This window comes from Rhinichthys klamathensis, unplaced genomic scaffold (assembly GCF_029890125.1).
Source record: "Rhinichthys klamathensis goyatoka isolate OS25496 unplaced genomic scaffold, OSU_Roscu_1.1 h1tg000597l_1, whole genome shotgun sequence".
NCBI lineage: Eukaryota > Metazoa > Chordata > Actinopteri > Cypriniformes > Leuciscidae > Rhinichthys > Rhinichthys klamathensis.
Window position 1 is genome coordinate 537,993 of NW_026607053.1, and position 20,016 is coordinate 558,008.

At 38.6% G+C, this 20,016-nt stretch overlaps 1 protein-coding gene across 1 annotated transcript; it reads left to right on the forward strand.

The window, feature by feature from the left end:
• The first annotated feature begins 4,772 nt into the window (after positions 1–4,772).
• LOC130075673 (NACHT, LRR and PYD domains-containing protein 12-like) lies at positions 4,773–15,738 on the forward strand. The gene is made up of 13 exons (XM_056240415.1): positions 4,773–4,909; positions 5,100–5,210; positions 6,148–6,252; positions 6,348–6,411; positions 6,517–6,721; positions 6,807–8,607; positions 8,699–8,872; positions 8,953–9,120; positions 10,142–10,315; positions 13,516–13,674; positions 13,907–14,080; positions 15,207–15,377; positions 15,560–15,738. The coding sequence occupies exons 1-13, from the start codon at positions 4,803–4,805 to the stop codon at positions 15,717–15,719; spliced, it is 3,573 nt and encodes a 1,190-aa protein (XP_056096390.1). The 5' UTR covers positions 4,773–4,802; the 3' UTR covers positions 15,720–15,738.
• Positions 15,739–20,016: the final 4,278 nt, after the last annotated feature.

Sequence of the window (20,016 nt, forward strand, 5' to 3'; positions counted from 1 at the left end):
TGTAAAGGTTACCGGCACATATAAGAAAGAAAAAAAAGATGCATATTAACGATAAACAGAGGAATTTATGTAGCATGAGGCGAAGAAAAAAAAAAAGGTCAGACTCTTAGATAATCAATACTAATAACGAAAGGAAAAAAAACAGTGTAAAATTCTTCGTAAACCTTTGCATGCGTTGTTGTGATGATTCCTTTACGAACTTATTACGAGAGAAGTGACGTTAGTTTTTAGAGTAGTGAGTTCTGCCATTTTGTAACTCGATAATTAGTCAAGAGACGGTGTGCTGTCCCGTGGTTTTCGTGTCTTGTCTTCGTGCAGTGTGAGTCTAGTTATGAATTGAGGTTTCAGTTCGATTTAAACTCTACGATCTAGAGGATCGACATTTAACCTTTGCCCTTCCTGAACACCCCTGAATTCCACCCCTCGTATGACAGTAGTCGCTGGAGCGCAGGACAAGAGCTTTTCTCTGTGGTAGCTCCGATGTAGTTGGTAGGAACTGGCGGAGGAATTGTACCTGTGGTCGTTTGTTGTCTGTGCGTCTCCGCGTTTCCTAGTTTATTCTCTGGACAAAAGTATGGAAGCCTGTTTCCGCTACTAAATAAAAAGGGTAATTGCGACCTATTATCTCACAAATCTGACTTTTTTTTCCTCTGAATTGCGTGACATAAACTCGCAATTGCGAGATATTAAGTCGAAATTTACTAGGATACTCCCAAGACAATTGTTTGTGAAATTTTCCGTTCAAGCGCAAGAAGACGTGAAAGAGAGCTTAATTCAGCATTCACGTGGCTTTCTGGGAGCGTGCTTCGGATGTGCAGTTTGCGCAGGCAAAACTTCTCACACAGTGTGCGCGAGTTATCTTTCGTGTCTTCTGGCGCTTGAATGTTTAAATTAGCAAGGCTAACGACACAGCACAGTCCGATTGGGACAGTGGCAGTTCTGTCAACGAGCCCTGCGTGTGCTCTCTCTTCCTCTCACGGTGAGCACTAGAGGGCGCTCTTAGCCAAGCCACGGTGCGTCAAGCAGAAAGTATATTTCGTTTTTTTACGCGTACGCAGTCGAACGCGCAGCCTTGCGACTTCTTTTGACTCGTACACGTACACAGGCGTTCCACGCATGCAGTTTTGCGCAATCTCTCATGCTAGAGTTACAACCCATGGTATTGATTCATGCTAGAGTTGTACAAATGAGGGTACTTTCTAACTCTTGTCACGATCTCTCGTCTATGTAGCTAGCATTGTCGCTGTAGCTAGCAGCTAGCAAAACTAGCTAGTTTTGTTTACGCAGTTTTTCTTCGACTACCTTGTGAATCGACACCCCAAGGGCACCGTTGCCACCGGATAAACTAATTACTGTTAAATGTTTTGCATGAATTGCAAGAAATGAAGTCAGAATTGTGAGATAAGTCGCAATTATCTTTTACATTGTTTATTACGTGGCGGAAAAAGCTTCCATTCAAAAGCTATCGGTAAGAAGAACAGACATGGAGAAAAGAGAGGAGAGAGACGTTACGAAAGGAAACCTGTCTGCGATTATATTAGTGTAGCGGAGCCGCTTTGATTTTCCGAGCGATCAGGTGATCCTCTGCATCCGACCGGATCGGTCTTGTGGACAATCTCTACAGAAGCAGTGGACCGGCCGTCCGTTTGGGACTGTACTGTTCTTTCTGTCGTTCTTTTTTGCACTCTATATCCTTTTATTGGCGGGTTCGGTGAAGAATTCAGTGCCCTCGTCGTACTGTCGTGTATGTGATTTAACCTTTCAAGTGTCAACAGTGTGTTTTATTTATTGCGTATATCTGTGTATATTTATTTGTTGACGTGTCCCAGACTCTGGAGGACACGTGATGCACTACCTTTTCAGATTTCTCTCCTCTCCTTTCACCTCTGAGAGAACCAATCCCTCTTTCCCTGACGTTTGGAGTCGAACGCAAAACAGTCTTTATTTTATTTTGAATCACGTCACTTTTTTTTGTTTTGTTTTGTTTTGTATATGTGTGTGTGTACTATTTCATTCTAGAAGAATTGCGACCTATTTTAAGTCTATTGGATAATTTAAATATCTTTATTTTTGCATAGTAACTTATTTGATGTATTGTGTAAGACGCCGGACCCAGATTATGGTCATCCGCTCTGAATAAGTAGCGAAGGTGTTTCTGGGAACTGAAACCCGCAGTCCTTTTTCCGTGTTCAACACTGTTGCTTCATACGTGTATGTGTGGGTTTTTCGTTGTTGTCGTTTTGAAAAATCATATTTATTTGACTATTTTTGTAGACAGATAACTATTTGATTTAAATTGTATTTTTCTATTTCTGTAGACCTCTGACTGTCACTTGATTTGCCCACGTATTTATGGTTACGTTCACACGCAAAAGGCTGTTTCTTGAATCATCATCATCATCATCATCATCCGTGCAGTTGTGTATGTGTGTGTGTGTGTGTGTGTGTATGAATCTATTTATGTATTATTGCTTAGCACACATGGATTTGATTACTATTTAAGTTGGTGGTGTAGTTTATTTGAAGGAAGGAAGCATTGAGGGTTCTACTATGTTCATGGAAAACACTTGAGACTCTCCCTGGTTAGATGGAGGGGTATCAGCCCTCCCCTCACTGATACTCAGAAACTTGAATATAACACATTTTGAAAGGCTTACTAACCTCGAATCTGTGTTGTGACGTGCAATACTGTTTCTAATGTTTGTATAAAAAAAGTGAGAATTGCAGTGTATACCTTTTTAAATGCAGATTTATTTTTTTCATTGCATATTTTGCAAATTTCTGATTCACAGTGTCATTTTTTACTGTCAGAAAAGATGAAACCCCTTTTTTTCATTGCAACTATTTTTAAATCCAGATATCTTTGTACTGATGTAAATGATTGTAGTTATTTTGGATAGTGTTTTGCTAACAAAAGGAGAAACTTTTTCATGCATATTTCTATTTCTTTTTTGTTTGTTGGTTTGTTTCTTGTTTTTTTTATTTTACTCTAATAGTAGCGAAATATTTGGGATAATTTTTCATATTATATGTCATTAATATTATTTTGTATTTTTATGTGGAAAGATATGAATATATAATTTTATGATGCTAACTGCTAAGATATTATTTCAATTTGAATTATTTTTAAAGCTAAAATCTTTGTAATAATGTTAATGTTCTAGTTTCTAAATCAAGTTTGTGTATAGATTCACACAAGTGGTTTAGGAAGTGTTCAGACTGTAATTATTACTGAATGGCTCTTTGATATGCAAACTGAATATCATGTTGTTCCTTATTTTTTGATTTGTTTTGTATTTAAATGGGGTGTTGATTACAATCTTTTTCTTTGATTTCCTGAATAAAGACCCATTCTGTTCAGACACAAGCCACGTCTCAGCTGGATTCTTTGGTTGAAATATGTGTGGTTTGGTCTAGTTTTTGCCATGTTGTTTGACATTTAGGAAGAAATATGGCAGTGGCTGTGATTATTGTACAAAGCACTTTTTATGAAGTCGTTTTGTAAAGATTTCCACACGCAGCTCACGAGAGGAATTTAATTCACGAGCCCTCAGGCGCCCCCTGGAGGACAAAACACTGTCCAACCCGGAAGACTCTTTTGTTTTTGTTTTAAACACTGATAAATTCATTAATTGAAAAATATATATTATCCGCCTGGTAAGTTGAAAATTACCTGCAATATATATATATATATATATATATATATATATATATATATATATATATATATATATATATATATATATATATATTTATATATATATATATGTATATATGTATATATATATATATATATATGTATATATGTATATATATATATATATATATATATATTATAGGATGTAGGCCAAGACGAATTCACAACATAACCTCTGACCGATGAATGACCCGCCTATATATGTGACGTTACAGTGCCTGGCTCCGCCCATAAGTCATATGTCGTTTAGTCCTGAATGAGAACAGAAACCGAAACTTCAGGTGAAGCGTTTCCTCACAGGTAGGCCTGTATAACCGCAGCTCCTCCGACGCACAAACACAAACAAGGTAGCCTAAATACACTTGTGCAGTTGTACATCCCCTCAGAATTTGGTAAAACTGTAAAATAAGATAACAGATTCCCCGTTGGCGAAGATAATATTTTTACATTAAGCTTTTCCCGTCTTAAAAAGAGTAAAAATATGACAGGACAATGTTATTCATTCGTCGAAAGTTTGTGGGAACTCTGCGAAATTGTGTGTTTGTGTTGAAGGTGATGTAAAGGCCATTCAAATTGGTCATGTGGAATTCTGTAAAAAATATTCGGTGTTTCAGAAGCTGCTGAATGGCCCAAGATGAGTGAATAAGAACCAAGATGACCGTGAAGATCAAATTCAGGTTTATTTACTTCTTTAAAAATGCCTTGTGAAATTCAGTTTCCTTCAGTGTTCAAATTTAATGGGAGAAGGAAAGGAGAAAGAAAAAATATGTCTCTCATAATTTGAGAAAACACGTAAATAAATAAAACATTTATTCCAGCATGAGAATTAAACAAGTAATCTTACACTAGACATGATTAGGAAGTTCTAATGTAATTTTATTATTATTATTATGTATGCTACTTTAAGCACTACATAGAAGCCTTTTTTTTTCTTTTATTTTTTTTTAAGTCGTCCACATTTATAAATCCGAACACTGGTGGCAATCATGTTATGCACATACTAGTTCAGGCAAGCAAATATAAGGTATATGGAAGTGTGCAAATGATGTTCAACTGACAGAAAGCACTTTTTAGGACAGAGTAAGGTGGGCTGAAAAACGGCACCATGAGTGAGTCTAATGAAATCAAAGATAATGTTGCAACCAGCCATGAGGACAAAGATGACGCCAGCTTCTCTCCTACTGAACCTCACATGTCCAAAGAGTCCGAAAGGTACGTTTTTTTTTTTTTGCTTATTACTGCATTTTCAACTAGAAAGAAAAATATATATATTTTCCATCTTCTCAGCATGTCTTTAATACAATTTGTCAATTTGATTGTTTTATACTAAAGTATTTTGATTAGAACAGTTATTAAAATGAGCCTTATTCAGTTCCTGTTATTGACTATGGTGTTTTTCTAGTGTTGAGGTTCATCAGCAGAAGAGAGTTGCATCTCCAGTGCTTAGCTGTGTTTCTATGAAGAGTGATGCGTCAATGGATCCTCCAATTAAATTCCAGCAGGAAGATCCATGGTAAAACACATTTACTCAGTGAGGCTATAGTGGTGCCATGCCTTGCTGATTTGACTGACGGCTTTCTCATCATGAGCCAACATTCAAAATGTTTCTTTCCTAGTTTAGTTTGCTAAATGTCTGTACTTGGAGCAGAAAATATAGATTCAAAAGCACGATTGTCGATGCTCATTTTTAGTTGTAGGTGAACATTTTTAATATCCAGTTCATATGAAGTGTAAATATTTTCTAATAGTAACTCGATTTTAAACCGAAGTGGGTTATAGCCGAAATCACAATAAACTTATTCTGTGGATTATTGTGTTTATATGTTAACTCCAACTCTCCCGCCATATCTAGATTTAAAATGAACCGCGCGGACTTGACACCCTGGGTCACATGACCATAAACGATTAAATTACTTCCTTGTAGTGACCATAGCACATTCCCTTTTCTCACAAACTTGTGGAAGGGCCCTTTGTGAAGGGATTCAGTTGTTCACTTTCTTTTGGAACGGCACTACAAATGGCGTCCCCTTCCCGAAATGCCCTTCAAGGGTGCAAAAATGCAGTTTGGAATTCGCCCTATGGAAACAAAAAAAGGCAGCTACGGAAATTAAGGCAAACAGAAACTAAACACAGTAAGTTAAACACTGGAAGAAGGGGAACAGAAAATAGACTTCAAAATAAAAGTCCATGTATCAAAACCAAGAAACACAGATCAAGAGAACATGTAATAATTACTCAATGACAGAAAAATAAGAATTTGCAAAACGACTTTCAGTCATTCAAGATGTACATTTTATAAGTATTCATGTTCAGTTAAACCCATGTGGTGTTTGCACTGTGCTCTACCATTTGAGCTCCCTTCACACCATGTACGTATGATGACGTTCTTCTCTTGACTTTATGAATAAGGTTTTTCAGCCATTAAATCACTGTGTTCTGTTCTGTCAAAGTCTCCCAGCAGATTGGCTTGGTTCTTCCGCCAACACCCATGTGTCCGTTCAGAGTAACTGGTCAATGGATCCACCAACTAATCTCCATATGGCTGATTCTGTCTTGTATGTCTGGTCTTGTATTCTTTTTTCCCCTACTTACATATTCAATCATAAATTTGCATATTTTTTAAAAGTTTAATACATTGTTTTGTTCGCAGAGAGCAGCCAGTAGAATTGCACACTCAGTCATCCCAAAAGACACAAATGGCTGCTATTTTGAGGGTTAGCCTTTTTTCATGTTTTACATCATTCACATTCAAAAGAACAGTATATAATGGAATGAAATATTGTCTGAATATATTTTTCGTTTTTGTGCATTTGCCTTAGCAACTTCAACGCAATGTGATCACTTTTGTAAAGAAGGAGCTCAGAAAAATCAACAGCGTTTTGGACTCTGATCTCACAGAGTGTACAGAGAGTCAACCAGAAGGAGAAGAAGATGGTCTTGAAGCCAAAGAAGCAGCAGTCAAAATCACATTGCACATATTGAAGTGTATGAAGGAGCAAAGCCTATTTGACAAGCTACTTCAATGTTAGTATGTGTGTAAGAATAGAACATAGTTATCCATTAAATACAGACAAAGTAACAATTTGATTATCTTCCTTATTGTATTTAGTTCATCAAATTGATGCATGTCAGCAAAAGCTTAAATCCAGTTTGAAGAACAGGAGCCAATGTGTATTTGAAGGGATTGCTAAGCAAGGAAATCCATCCCTACTCAAGAAGATCTACACAGAGCTCTACATCACAGAAGGAGGGAGTGGAGAGGTCAACAATGAGCATGAGGTGAGGCAGATTGAGACAACATCCTGGAAACCAGAGACACAGGAATCACAGATCAAATGTAATGACATCTTTAAAGTCCTACCTGGGCAAAACAAACCCCTCAGAACTGTGTTGACTAAAGGAGTTGCTGGAATCGGGAAAACAGTCTCTGTGCAGAAGTTTGTTCTGGACTGGGCGGAAGGAAAAGCCAATCAGGATGTTCATTTCGTGTTCCCATTGCTTTTTCGGGAGCTTAATTTGATTGGCAAAGAGGAGTACACTTTGGAGAAACTTGTTAATTGGTTCTTCAGAGAAATTGAGGGATTCAAACTTTCAAACTTTGAGAAATACAAAGTCATATTCATCTTTGATGGTTTGGATGAGTGTCGACTACCTCTTGATTTTAGGGACAACATACGGTGCTCTGATATAACTGAAACAGCCTCAGTGGACGTGCTGCTGACCAACCTCATCAAGGGGAATCTGCTTCCTTCTGCTCTCATCTGGATCACCTCTCGACCGGCAGCAACCAGTCAGATCCCTCCCGAGTGTGTCGACCAGATCACAGAAGTACGTGGGTTCAATGACCCTCAGAAGGCAGAGTATTTCATGAAAAGAATACCTGATCAGAGTCTGGCCAACCAAATCCTCACACACATCAAATCATCTAGAAGTCTGTACATTATGTGTCACATCCCAGTGTTCTGCTGGATTTCAGCCACTGTTCTAGAGAGAATGTTGGGTGCCAAAGAGAGTTGCCACATCCCCAAGTCTCTAACTGAAATGTACACACACTTCCTGATTTTCCAGACAATACAGATGCAGGATAAGTACAGGGAACTACATCACTCGGATCCACACTTGACTAGAGACAACATTCTGTCACTTGGAAAACTGGCCTTCCAGCAATTGAGGAAAGGTTTTGTGATCTTCTATGAAGAAGACCTGACAGAGTGTGGCATTGATGTCAAGGATGCATCACTATACTCAGGACTGTGCACGCAGGTCTTCAGAGAGGAGTTTGGCTTATTCCAAAGGAAAGTCTTTTGTTTTGTGCATCTGAGTTTTCAAGAGTATCTTGCAGCTTTGTTTGTTCACCTTCACTGGTTTACAACTCAAAAGACCAGCAGCGATGAATTCAATATACCAATTCAAGACACAGACTTCGGAAAGCTCTGCATGGATTCATCTCTGTTTGACCTACACAAGAGTGCTGTAAATCAGGCTTTAGAGTCGAGGAATGGGCACTTTGACCTTTTCCTCCGCTTCCTCCTCGGCCTTTCACAGGAGCGCAATGAGACCTTGTTTCAACACCTTTCAGTACAAATTGGACACATTGCACACAGCAGTGAGGACACAGTCACGTACATAAAGGATAAGCTTGGGACAGGTCTTAGCTCAGAGAGGTCCATCAATCTATTCCACTGCCTCAATGAACTGAACGACCATTCTCTTGTCAAGGAAATCCAAACCTTCCTTCACTCTGGAAGACTTTCAATGGAGGTACTTTCAAATGCACAGTGGTCGGCTCTGGTCTTTGTGCTGCTCACCAGTGACGAGGGACTGGAGATTTTTGACTTGAGAAAATTCTTCAAATCAGATGATTGTCTTTTCAAGCTTCATCCCGTTGTCAAAGTCAGCCGGACTGCCATGTAAGTGTCATCAACTTCCTCACTTGAAAAATCATCTAAATAAAGGTTCAGTATTGAACACGTTTTAAGAAATGTATTACATAATTCTTAGATTGTCCTCGTGTAAACTGACGAAGAAAAGCTGTCCAGCTCTGGCTTCTGTTCTTGAGTCCAATCCCAATGTTCTGAGAGAACTGGACCTGAGTTTCAATGAGCTTGAAGACAGAGGGGTGAAAAGTCTCTGCTCTGGGCTGAGGAGTCCACATTGCAAACTAGAGACACTAAAGTACCTCTATTCTATTAACAGTATTACAATCAATACAATTGGTAAATGGCTGTCCCTCTAACCTGTAATTTTTTTTCTAGATTGGAGTTTTGTGGACTCAGAAGAGACAGCTGTTCAGCCCTTGTTTCTGCTCTTAGGTCAAACCCATCACATCTTAAGGAGCTGGATCTGAGCTACAATAACATTGGAAATGAGGCCGCAACCTGGCTTGTGGGTTTATTGCCTGACTGTGGGCTGGAGACTCTCAGGTCTTTTTTATTTATTTTACTCATTTTTCTTCAGTGACATTTTGATAAATATTGATATGGCAGTTAACAACTTAGTTCAGGGTTCGAAATTCTTTGGCCAAATTCACTCTTTCCGTAATCCCTTTCGTGAAGTAAATTTGTCTTTGAATGGGTTGGAAAATGTAACAAATTTGCTCTTTCCAACCAAACCATGCAGTGCAGACCAATTGGTTGTGCACTAAATCGGTGTTTCCCAACCCTGCTCCTTGAGGCACACCAACAGTGCACATTTTGGATGTCTCCCTTTTCTGACCCATATATTTCTGGTCTTGGAGTCTCTACTAACGAGCTGATGAGTTGATTCAGGTGTGATCGATTAGGAAGAGTTGGAAAATGTGTAGTGTCGGTGTGCCTCCAGGAACAGGGTTGGGAAACACTGCACTAAGGCCCTGTCCACACGGACACGGGTGTTTTTATAACCGTGACTTTTTTTACGCGGGTTCGGCCGTTCGTCCACACGAAAACGCACTGAAACCGAACATTTTTGAAAACCCCTGCCAGGGTGAGGATTTTCAGAAACGCCGGTTACAGTGTTGTCGAGTAGACAGTGAAACCGGGGTTTTTGCCTTGCGACGTCAGAGTGTGCGCCGTTAAGCGCTGTGTTTGACGTCAGATTTGCGCTTCTGATTGGCCAACGTGGCTTTACGGTTAAGGTTTATATCGCCGCCTGCTGGCGTGGCATGCTCTTGACCGCGCTTGATTGCGTGTTTTTACGTTTTCATGTAGACGGAGACCGAGCATGTGTGGATGGGATTTTTTTTTAAACGCTGTAGGAAAAACTCCGGTTATAAAAATACCCGTGTCCGTGTGGACAAGGCCTAAATGATGCAGAATAACTACAACCCAGTGGTAACATGGCACAAAGCAGCACATAGCTATCTGGCTTCCCAAATTGCTAAAAAACCACAAGAACAAGTAGAAAGAGTTGATGACCCCTGACTAATGCTTGCATCTTTCAAGAGATGTTCAATGTCACTTGCAGTCTTACAAGCTGTGGGATCACAAAGGAGGCCTGTGCTTTCCTCACATCTGCTCTGAGTTCAAAACCATGCCAACTTAAGAAACTGGATCTGAGTGATAACAAACTTTGGGACTTGGGAGTTGGGCTGTTTTCTGGTTTACTTGCAAACCCGAACTGTAACCTCGAAGAGTTGAGGTAGGTGTGTTATGATATTATCTCTGTAAGATTTCTCTTTTATTTGTGTTTTTGTACTGTTTATGGGCCAGGAACAGAAGGTATGTCGTCAACTGTTGTATTTGTTTGTTTAAACAGCATTTTGGTAAAAATGGAACACTATGGAAACAGCTTTTTTTCCTGTACGTGACAGCGATTTGCTGCAAGTGGAACTGACAGAACATCAGGTTTTTTTTATTTTTACCCCTCCGTTTAGCCAAAAACACTGCCTTCATGGTCATCCAATCTAAATGGCTACGTTTACATGCAACCAAATAATCTATTAGTAATCGGATTGACGGCTCAATCGGACTGAAAAGCCTTCATGTAAACACCTTAAAGGGACACTTCACCCATTTGCATTAAGCTTTGTATCTTTAGAAACCCAGTCATATTTTTGAATGGTCATGGTTTATTCCCTTATTTTCCCATGAGATGGGAGAAATAAGGATTTAAGTGTTCCACTTCCTGCTTTTTATGACGCAAAATGACGATTTTTACGTCATAAAAAGCAGGAAGTCCCATTTCTTTGTATAAGGGTTGAGACTACAAACACTAGCTCATCATTTATCCAGGGTGTGGGACCCACTCACGCTACAGACCTATTACAGATCAGTGGGTGGGACTTCACTTGCAGATACTGAAATCAATATCAGCCATCTTGTTTGAAAGCTAAGCTAACAAGCGCTGTGGAGATAGGAAGTTACGACAATGACGGAAGAAACTAAACATGATATGGAAGAAGTGGATTTAGAAATTCTGCTGCTCGAATCCGATGCTCGAATCCGATGTATCTTTACGAGCCGCAACATAGTGAAGAGCAGCTGAGGCTGATGGAGGAACAGGAGGCGGCTGCCTGTCGCGGACGAGGAGCCCGGGCTGGCTCGAGCTGGGCGGACTGCTGGTGTCTGTGCTCTCGAATTTCAACGATGGCAATTTCTCCTGGACGAAATCTCTGAATCAGACGAGCACACGGACGTTTGTGTTGTGATGTGAACCATCCTAGTTTCGCCTGACTGAACATCCCGGTATCATGCAATAATTCACCATATAGAAAGAAATACAAACGAGGAGTAATTCACTAATGAGTTTGCCAATGTAACGGGGTTCGTTGTTGTGGGAAGGAGGCGGGAACCGGCGAACATTTAAATATTTTAATAAAATAAACAAATACAAAACAACAGTATAAGCCAGCAGCCCCTCACAGACGACTGCTGGCCACACACAACAGAAACAAAACACAACATAAAATCAGGCCTGTTCCTCTCTCGATCTGCACTGTCGTCGCTCCTCCTTTTATGCTTCCGCTCCTCCGAGAGAGATGCGAGACCGGTGCATCTCACAGGTGTCATTCATTATCACTCACGCCACCGGCCTCGCGCCGTCCTCTCACGTCCCTCGCCCTCGTCCTGCTCGCCACAGCCAACTAACTAGAAATTTTGTGTGAAATGAATTTCAAACTCTGGTTGCAGCTAATGTTAGCCTTGTAGACGAAAGAGTGATTTCTCTGATGTTTGCGCTGTTCTGGATTAGTGGGAGTGGCTTGCGGAGCTGTGCAATGTGGTGCATTGTGGGAGTTGTTGTCTTGAATACAAAAGCACCCTAAAGTTATTTTCTGTCTTTTCTCAGTCAAGAGGGCACCAAATTCAAAATTTATTTTACATTTCGACTACATATATGACCCACTTTCAATAAAGATTCATGTTGAAATGGGTGAAATGCTCCTTTAATCGATCCGATTGAGCTCGATCCGAATGAAATTTCGATCGGATTGAAAGGGGTGGTTCATTCCTTTTCTAATCCAATCAAGAGGACATGTAAACATTTGATTGGATTGAAAACCAAAAATGAAAGGATTACGCATGTGCAATAACGTATAAATAGTGTAATGAGGTATGAAGCGCGGGACGAGCTGTTCTTCCTGTTGAATAAAGTGTCGTATAAATGAGTGTCTCGTCATTCTAAAATTCTCCTTTCACTGCGTCTGTGAAGTAGAGCAGGACAACCTCCCACCAGTCCTTGTTTCGGATTCTCATCCACAGACGACTGGTTTTGGGTGCAGGGAGGGGCATTTTTACTGTGTGATAAATATAAGCAGCACCTATGGCACAACGTTTCATATGTTCATTGTCTCCAAATTATGACCAGAAATGGATAAATATTAAGTCTGCTGTTTAAAACAAATAGAGAACCAATGTAGTAGAATGGTTATTATGCGCAAACAGCGGGAAACTCTGTATATTTGTGCAGTGTGCGTATGTCATGCGATTCTTTGCCGTCTTTAGCCGCTGCCTACAATGCGCTGGATCTTTCAATATACACCAAAAGTAACTCACTCCCGCTGAATGTTTACTCTTTGAATTCTTGCACCAAAGATTAAAACAAGTCGACACCATAATGACTAAAAGTTTGCTAAGAAGTATTTCCTACTAAAGTAAGGTGGTATTTGACTCTTCAAGCGCATCCACAAAAGAATGGTGGGAGTGGCCTTGGATGGCAACATGCCCAGTGCATTATGGGTGTTGCAGCCAGTTTACTCTAGTCAGGTGTTTTCTAGTTAAGTTTTATTGAAAGCCCATTTTTCCAGCGGTGAAGTACCCCTTTAAAATCGGTACTCTCGTAAGGGAGAGTCTGTAACCCCATAATGCAACCAGCATCTCAAAATTGCACTTATGCTTCTTTTGAATATATTTAGAACATATAATAACCATAAGGTTTTGTAATTTGATACCTTGGGTCATACCGGATTCAGTTGTTTCAAATTATGCCCAACTCGATCATGGAATCCTAATCATCCCCAAAAATGGCATTACATAGGCACTGAGACAGTGGTCAAAAGTTTTTGATATGTCAAATTGTTCATTCATGTCATACAACCAATTTGCAAGTGAGGATGCCGAACGGGTTTTAGAATACTTTTGGGTTGGAACCTTGAAATCATATTTTTTACATTGCATTCATCAAATCCTCCCCAAATTTGACACAACTGGTCAAGAGCCACTCACATATTTTTAAAATATAGTTCATGTGTGACCCATTGATGGCAAGGACATACTGTAGGCACAATGAAATTTTAAATTTGGATTCTAAATTATAGATCTAGTTCAAATTAGAAGATATCTGCTGCCATGCTTAGCTAATTGCTGTATTTTTTGGGCCATTTTCTTTTCTCTTTTTTTCAGATTAGAGAGATGCAATTTTACATTTAGAAGTTGTGGATTCGGTATGGAGCACTCTCGTCTCACAGCTCTAGATCTTTCTGACAATGACGTGCAGGATTCTGGGATGAAGAAACTCGCGAACTCACTGAAGAATCCATCCTGTAAACTTCAGAAATTAAGGTTGTGCTTCATTTTTCACAGCACTTGATCAGCTCTGTTGTCGTATGTGACGTAATTCTTTTTAAAAACGAAAAGATATTAATGGCGTAAAAAATATATAAATTATCTTGTCATAATTTACTCATAATAATTGACCAATCAACTGCTAGGCTTTACATGTGATCGTTATTGACTATCCTAGCATTAAACTCTATAACTAGATGGCTTGATAACGTTTTGTCATATTCTCTAGGCTGTCGTGTTGCAGACTGACCGATAAGGGTTTCTCATCTCTGGCTTCAGCTCTGAGATCAAACCCCTTCAGCCTGAAAGAGCTGGATTTGAGCAAAAATTTCCCTGGATGCTCTGGAATAATGCAGCTTTTTACAGTCCTTGGAGAAAAGATCTGTGCTCTCGAAAAGATCTGGTCAGTATTGGCCAAAAGAACAGATTTAAAAACAAAACTTTGACCTATACCATCTATATGCGGACGTCGGACGACACTCAACTTTACTTGCCTTTGAGTACGAGTAGTAGGGACTTGAGTGCAATACTCCTTAGGTGTCTGGAGGAAGTAAAACTTGGATGGACGATAATCTTGTCCAGTTGAATGAACGGAACACATACATTAGTTTTGGCCGTGTAGTTTGTAACAAGACTGTAAATGATAACTTCCCATGGGTTAGTTACCTGCAGGGTCAAGTAAAGAACTTGGGAGTCAATTTGTATTCCTCTGAAGTTCGACAGACAGATAAAAACTGTGGTTTGGAACTGCTTTTTTGTTATCTAAGGGCAATAGCCAAATAAATTCAATTCTCTCAGCTAGTGATTTGAAAAGAATCATTCATTTTTTTTATCTTTTCTCGTTTAGATTATTGTAATTGGGACCTGTCATGGTAATGTTGCACGTCCACCTAGTACAAATGTCACGGCAAGGGTGCTTATGAATGCTAAGTAGACTAACAGTGTTACGCCATTGTTATCCTCACTGGGCTGGCTACCAGTTCAATCAATACAGGATTCATTACAAGATTTTGATAAATGTTTTTAAAGCAATCAATGGAATGGCTCCAGAATATTAAGTTGAGCTTATGATTCAAGTGTAATGCTAAGATCCATCAAATAAGCTCTTTTTAACAATTCCCAGAGTGCGTCTCGAAGGCTGATCTCACTTTTTTTTGTCGCTGGTCCAAGATTATGGAACAACCTGCCCATTAAGATTAGATCTTTCTCAACTTTAAATGTTTTTAAAGACCATTTAAAGTCATACCTGTGCTTGCTTGCACACATTATCATTATAATGGTTGTTTTATATGTTTGTTGTGTTTTTCTGTTTTCTATTATATTGTATTTGTTGATTGTTTATATTATTTGCATTGTACAGCACTTCGGAGTTACTGTGTAGCATAAAAGGGGCTCTATAAATACCATAAAGTATAATTGAGTAAATTATTTGGAGTAAGTGTTGGAGAGATGAGACATCAAGGATATCAATTATTAAAATAAAATACATTTTTGAAGATTGTAATTGTTCTGTTTCTTTATCGCTGCAGCCTGGACTCTTGTAAACTCACTCCAGATATGTGTGGGCTAGTGGCTAAAGGTCTAAGCCAAAACTTCAGCCTGAAAGAGTTGGACATGAGCAACAACAGTCTTGAAGATGAAGGCGTTCGGTTGCTCTGTCTCGGACTACAGGAAGGCAGTTGTGCATTGAAGATTTTAAAGTAAGATCAAATAACCATTTACAAAATTTCTACCTAGTTTCAAACAACAGTAATATTACATTAAAACAAAACAAGTACACCCCCAAACAACAACAACAAAAACCAATTTAAAATTAAATTAAATACTTATTTGAGAATGCAGGTTCATGACGATATATGTTTCCATATGTTTTCGTTTTTAGGTTATCCAACTGTGCTCTCGGTGACAGCAGCTGTCAATACCTGGCATCAGTTCTCAGTTGTCAGTCCGTATCTGTTGAACTGGACCTTAGCAGAAACAGCATCAGCCAGGAGATGGAGCAGTTTCTGAGTTCTATATCAAACATCAATCTTTTATTCTAGTGTCGATGCAAGTGTAGTTTCACAGGTCAATTAGAAAGTTTAGGATGTTCAGTATCCTATGTACACTGTAGATATTAATGTAACGGGTGGTGGTGGTGGGGGGAATAAATGCATGAAAACAGAAGACAAAAAGTGTTCATGAAATGGAATAGAATGTAAAAAGACATAGAAGACATTAGATTAGAAGACATAATAAAGTACAAACATGCTGCAGTTTGTGCTTAAGTAATTGTCTCAGCGAATTTGTAAATTCTTCATTGTTCATTGTGTTTGCCGTGGCAAACGTGACCTCACTAAGGAACTCAAGAGGTGTGTCTCTCATAGTCATCACATCGGGAAAGCTGAACAATCACTGCAAAGATCTCACAGAGATGCACTCGTTCAGAGAGATGATAAACAGAGAGGGACCGAAGCATGAGGTCCGCTAAAGAGAGGCCAGAGAGAGCACAGACAGAGAGATGAATATGCCAGACAGTGTGTGCTGCAGGCATTTGGCTTGTTCATGGATCTACAAAAAGGAAGAAAGAAAACAGTAAAAGAAGAAAATAGGACACAGCTCAAAGTTAGGAATTCAAAAAGGCAAAGGACATTACTGAAAGACTAAATCAAGATGACGAAAACCATCCTGCAACTCACTGGCAAGTTACTATTTTTGTTGTAGTTGAAAGACAGTTGTATTTTTGGTATTGATTCTAAGATGTGCATTATGACTTTTCAATAAAAGCTGTGTTTTGATTTATTACCATTTGTTGTGATATTAAGAGATGCCAGAAGAGTTTATTTGCTAAGATTAGCAATATTGTGTTTTTCATGTGCTGGAAACGTAAGGAATAGTTCAACCTCGTGTTGTTCAAAAACCCATATGAGACCTTTTTCTTCTGTGAAACACTAAAGAAATGTATGTGTAACAACTTAGATTTGGGTCTTTTTCCTCACGCAAATATTGTATAGAGCACAAGTCATATGGACCACTGTTATGCTTTTAAGGTGCTTTCATGGTGGTTTCCAGCCTCTGTGATTTTAAAGGGGTCATGAACTGCATTGTTTTATAGTTTTATAATGTTTCCTGTGGTGCTCTTATAATATTAGAATGATTTTTACATAAAAAATTGTCACATTTTAGAAATAAAAGGCATTTTTCCTATTCTTTGATTTTAGCCTCTGATTTGAACGCTTTGTTTGAAGGGGCGTGTCTGTGAGACTTCAGTGTAAACGCCCACTGCTGTGATTGGCTGACAGCTTTGCATATGCAATAAATACTACATGTGGAACTCTCTCGAAAACTTTTAGCACGTTTTTACTATTACAGCTCTTAAGGTTAACTAATCGTGAAAAGTGTTGATTACAGCATTATATTTAGATGGTGGCAGTAAAGGTTGCAGTGATGATGAGCATCAGTGGCGGATTTAGCAAATTGGGGGCCCAAGGCGAAGGTAGTATGGGGCCCCCCATCCGATCTTTAAAAGAGAACGAAATTGCATTTTTTTTTTTTGAAAAATAAACCATTAAATGGCACTTTCTGGAGAGTTTTTTTTTTTTTTGCAAAGAAATATAGAAAAAAGTAGGTCTAGCAAGTCTTATATTTCTGTAATTCACACAGATCAAACACAAATATGCTGACTGAATAGATTGCTAGTTGAGAAACACTGCTTTAATTAATGTTTTTATGATGACTTTGTGAAAGGTTAACTAAACAGCGTGAGCTGTCTTCCAGCTGGCCAGTAAGTTATTTGGCAAACTTCATTCATACAGATCTGTATTATGCTATAGTTTTTGATAGTGTTATACATTTCTTACACATAATCACGATGATCATTGCGTTTGTCTTACCGAATGTGGTAGCTTTATGCAATTACAGTTTGTCTATAAGCTTTTTTTTTTATTTAATGCCGACAGTAAAATGTTGCCAGATATTGCTACGAAAAACAAGAAAAACAAAACAAAATAATAATAATAATCCGAAATAAGTTCAAAGCTTGTGTTTTGAAAATAAGATTAATATATCACCCTAACATGCAACTTTCCACTTTAATAACTTCCTAAACTAAAGTGTCACATTAAATCAGAAAAACAGGTCCAGAAGACTACTGCCACCTTTCCATTAGTGGATCTGGCAACACGGAGGCTGCACGCGCGCCCTCACTCACAGCGCGCTCTCAAGCCCCGTTCACTGCGCTAGCTTCTCGCAGCAACATGAATTGCAAACACTCATATGAGGTGGTTTAAACGGGTAATTAATCATTCAGAGAGCTTGACTTTTTATTTTTGAATGTAAAAAAATGACAGAGTTCCGGACCTCGGTCACCTCATAGCTGGCACCTCACCCCGGCACCGCATAGCTCCTGTCTGCGACTAATGATTTGATGCCTTTTTTCGCAAATGTTTTTTAGAAATATATAATTTGCGAAAAGTAAAAAAAAAAAAAAACGTAAGCATAGTTTAATGGGGCATTTTGGGGGCCCCTAGGTAGGCCCAAGGCAATTGCCGACCTTTGCCTAATGGTTAAGTCCGCCCCTGATGAGCATGTAGCCGATCATAGACATGTTGAGTGCATTAATGCAGTGATCTCGTCATTGCAACTCGATTTCTGCGCGAATGCTTTCAATGTAATTAAGAGATTAATTTATTATAACGGGAGTTTTGGCCAGAGTCCTCTGTTTTACAGCTCCACCGATTGTATATATAAATATAAATAATTTAATCACAGTTTAAATAACAGATTATCCATCCTACTAAGAGAAACAATGTGAAGAAGAATATTTAGTCATTGGTTTCATTTACTGACACATAAAATGACTGATTACAGATCAGGGATTAGAATAAACACAGTTACTTACGTGTTGTGGCATTACTGTAAAGTCCATATCGTAAAAGTCTGTTTGCAGAGCCTGCGCCGAAATTGCGACTGATTTACCAAAGAATCCACAGTGAAATGTACCGAATACAAATAAATAGCGATCAAATAAGACATTCACATTGTTGAAAATAAATAACCACATTTCTAGCAGGATCCTTTGGAAGGTATTGTTATTTTAAACGGAATGATCCTGCATCTTTCTTCGCTCCTCTCCGTCTCACGAACACACCAGTGGGCGGAGCCACATTTGCAATGATGAAGTAGGCGTTGATTTTCTTCCGCAGAATGTGCCTATTAGATAAGCACATTCTACAACGAGTCATTCGCGGGGCTTGGTAACAATAAAAGCTGATTTTGGACTAACAACATGAGAGCAAGTAAATGATGCCAGATAGCTTTAAAACATTTTACGTGTGAACTGTTCCTTTAACAGACTAAAGTTGTGTGTTTAGACAGAGTTCAGTTTGTCTGTTGTCATAGTAGCAGTGTTTGTCTCTCAAGGGAGGATGTTTGATGATCATTTCACACTTCTGCTGATGATTACAGATGTTTCATTGCATTCCCCACAAACTGGATTTAAGGCCATATAAATGTGCGTTACGGTCCAATCTGCTGTCACAGCTGTGCTTGACTCATCAGACAGTACCAAATGTGGACAAAATACACCCCATTAAAATATTTCTCCAGTAAAAGTACTCCTTTTCAATTTTACTTAATACTGAAGTACTTTATTTTAATACAATTAAGTAAAAAGTACTGTTTGATGACTATCATACATTGATAACTACACCTGATAATTATTGATAATTCAAGTGTGCAAACAAGTAAACATAAAAAAAAAAATGAGGAAAAACAAAGTGTATTAATGTGTTGACAAATATAAACACAATATAAAAACAGATGTCACATCGGACAAAATGTATTAACATTTTAAAAGAACGCTGTGCAAACATACTAGTTTTACATCATTTGAAACTACAGCAGAGAAGATGCCTGGTCATGAATTTGCGTAATTTAAACAAATCAGTCCGTTTAAGGGCAAGTGGCATAATTCAGATAGTCAAAGATGAGCAAAGCAGCATGGATGTAGTCAAACTCTCTCTTTGCCAATACTACAATGTGCTTGTTTTCATTACCAGATGTCTTTTGCAAATCTGAATACTGAAACCACCGAAAATCTACCACCCAAATATTAAAAGCTTTACAAGGTTTTTTCCCCCGATAATTAAGATTCACAAGGATTTTTGAAATATCAAACGCTTTTTTTCTTGTCTTAAACATTTTAACTTTTTTTGGGAATGTATGCATAAAGTCAATCTGCCAATGAAAACAAGTCTTAAAGGGATAGTTCACCCAAAAATGAAAATTAGCCCATGACATTAGACATATCGGAATGTGAGTAACTTTAGAAAAATGTGGATCAACGCTGACTCAAGACAC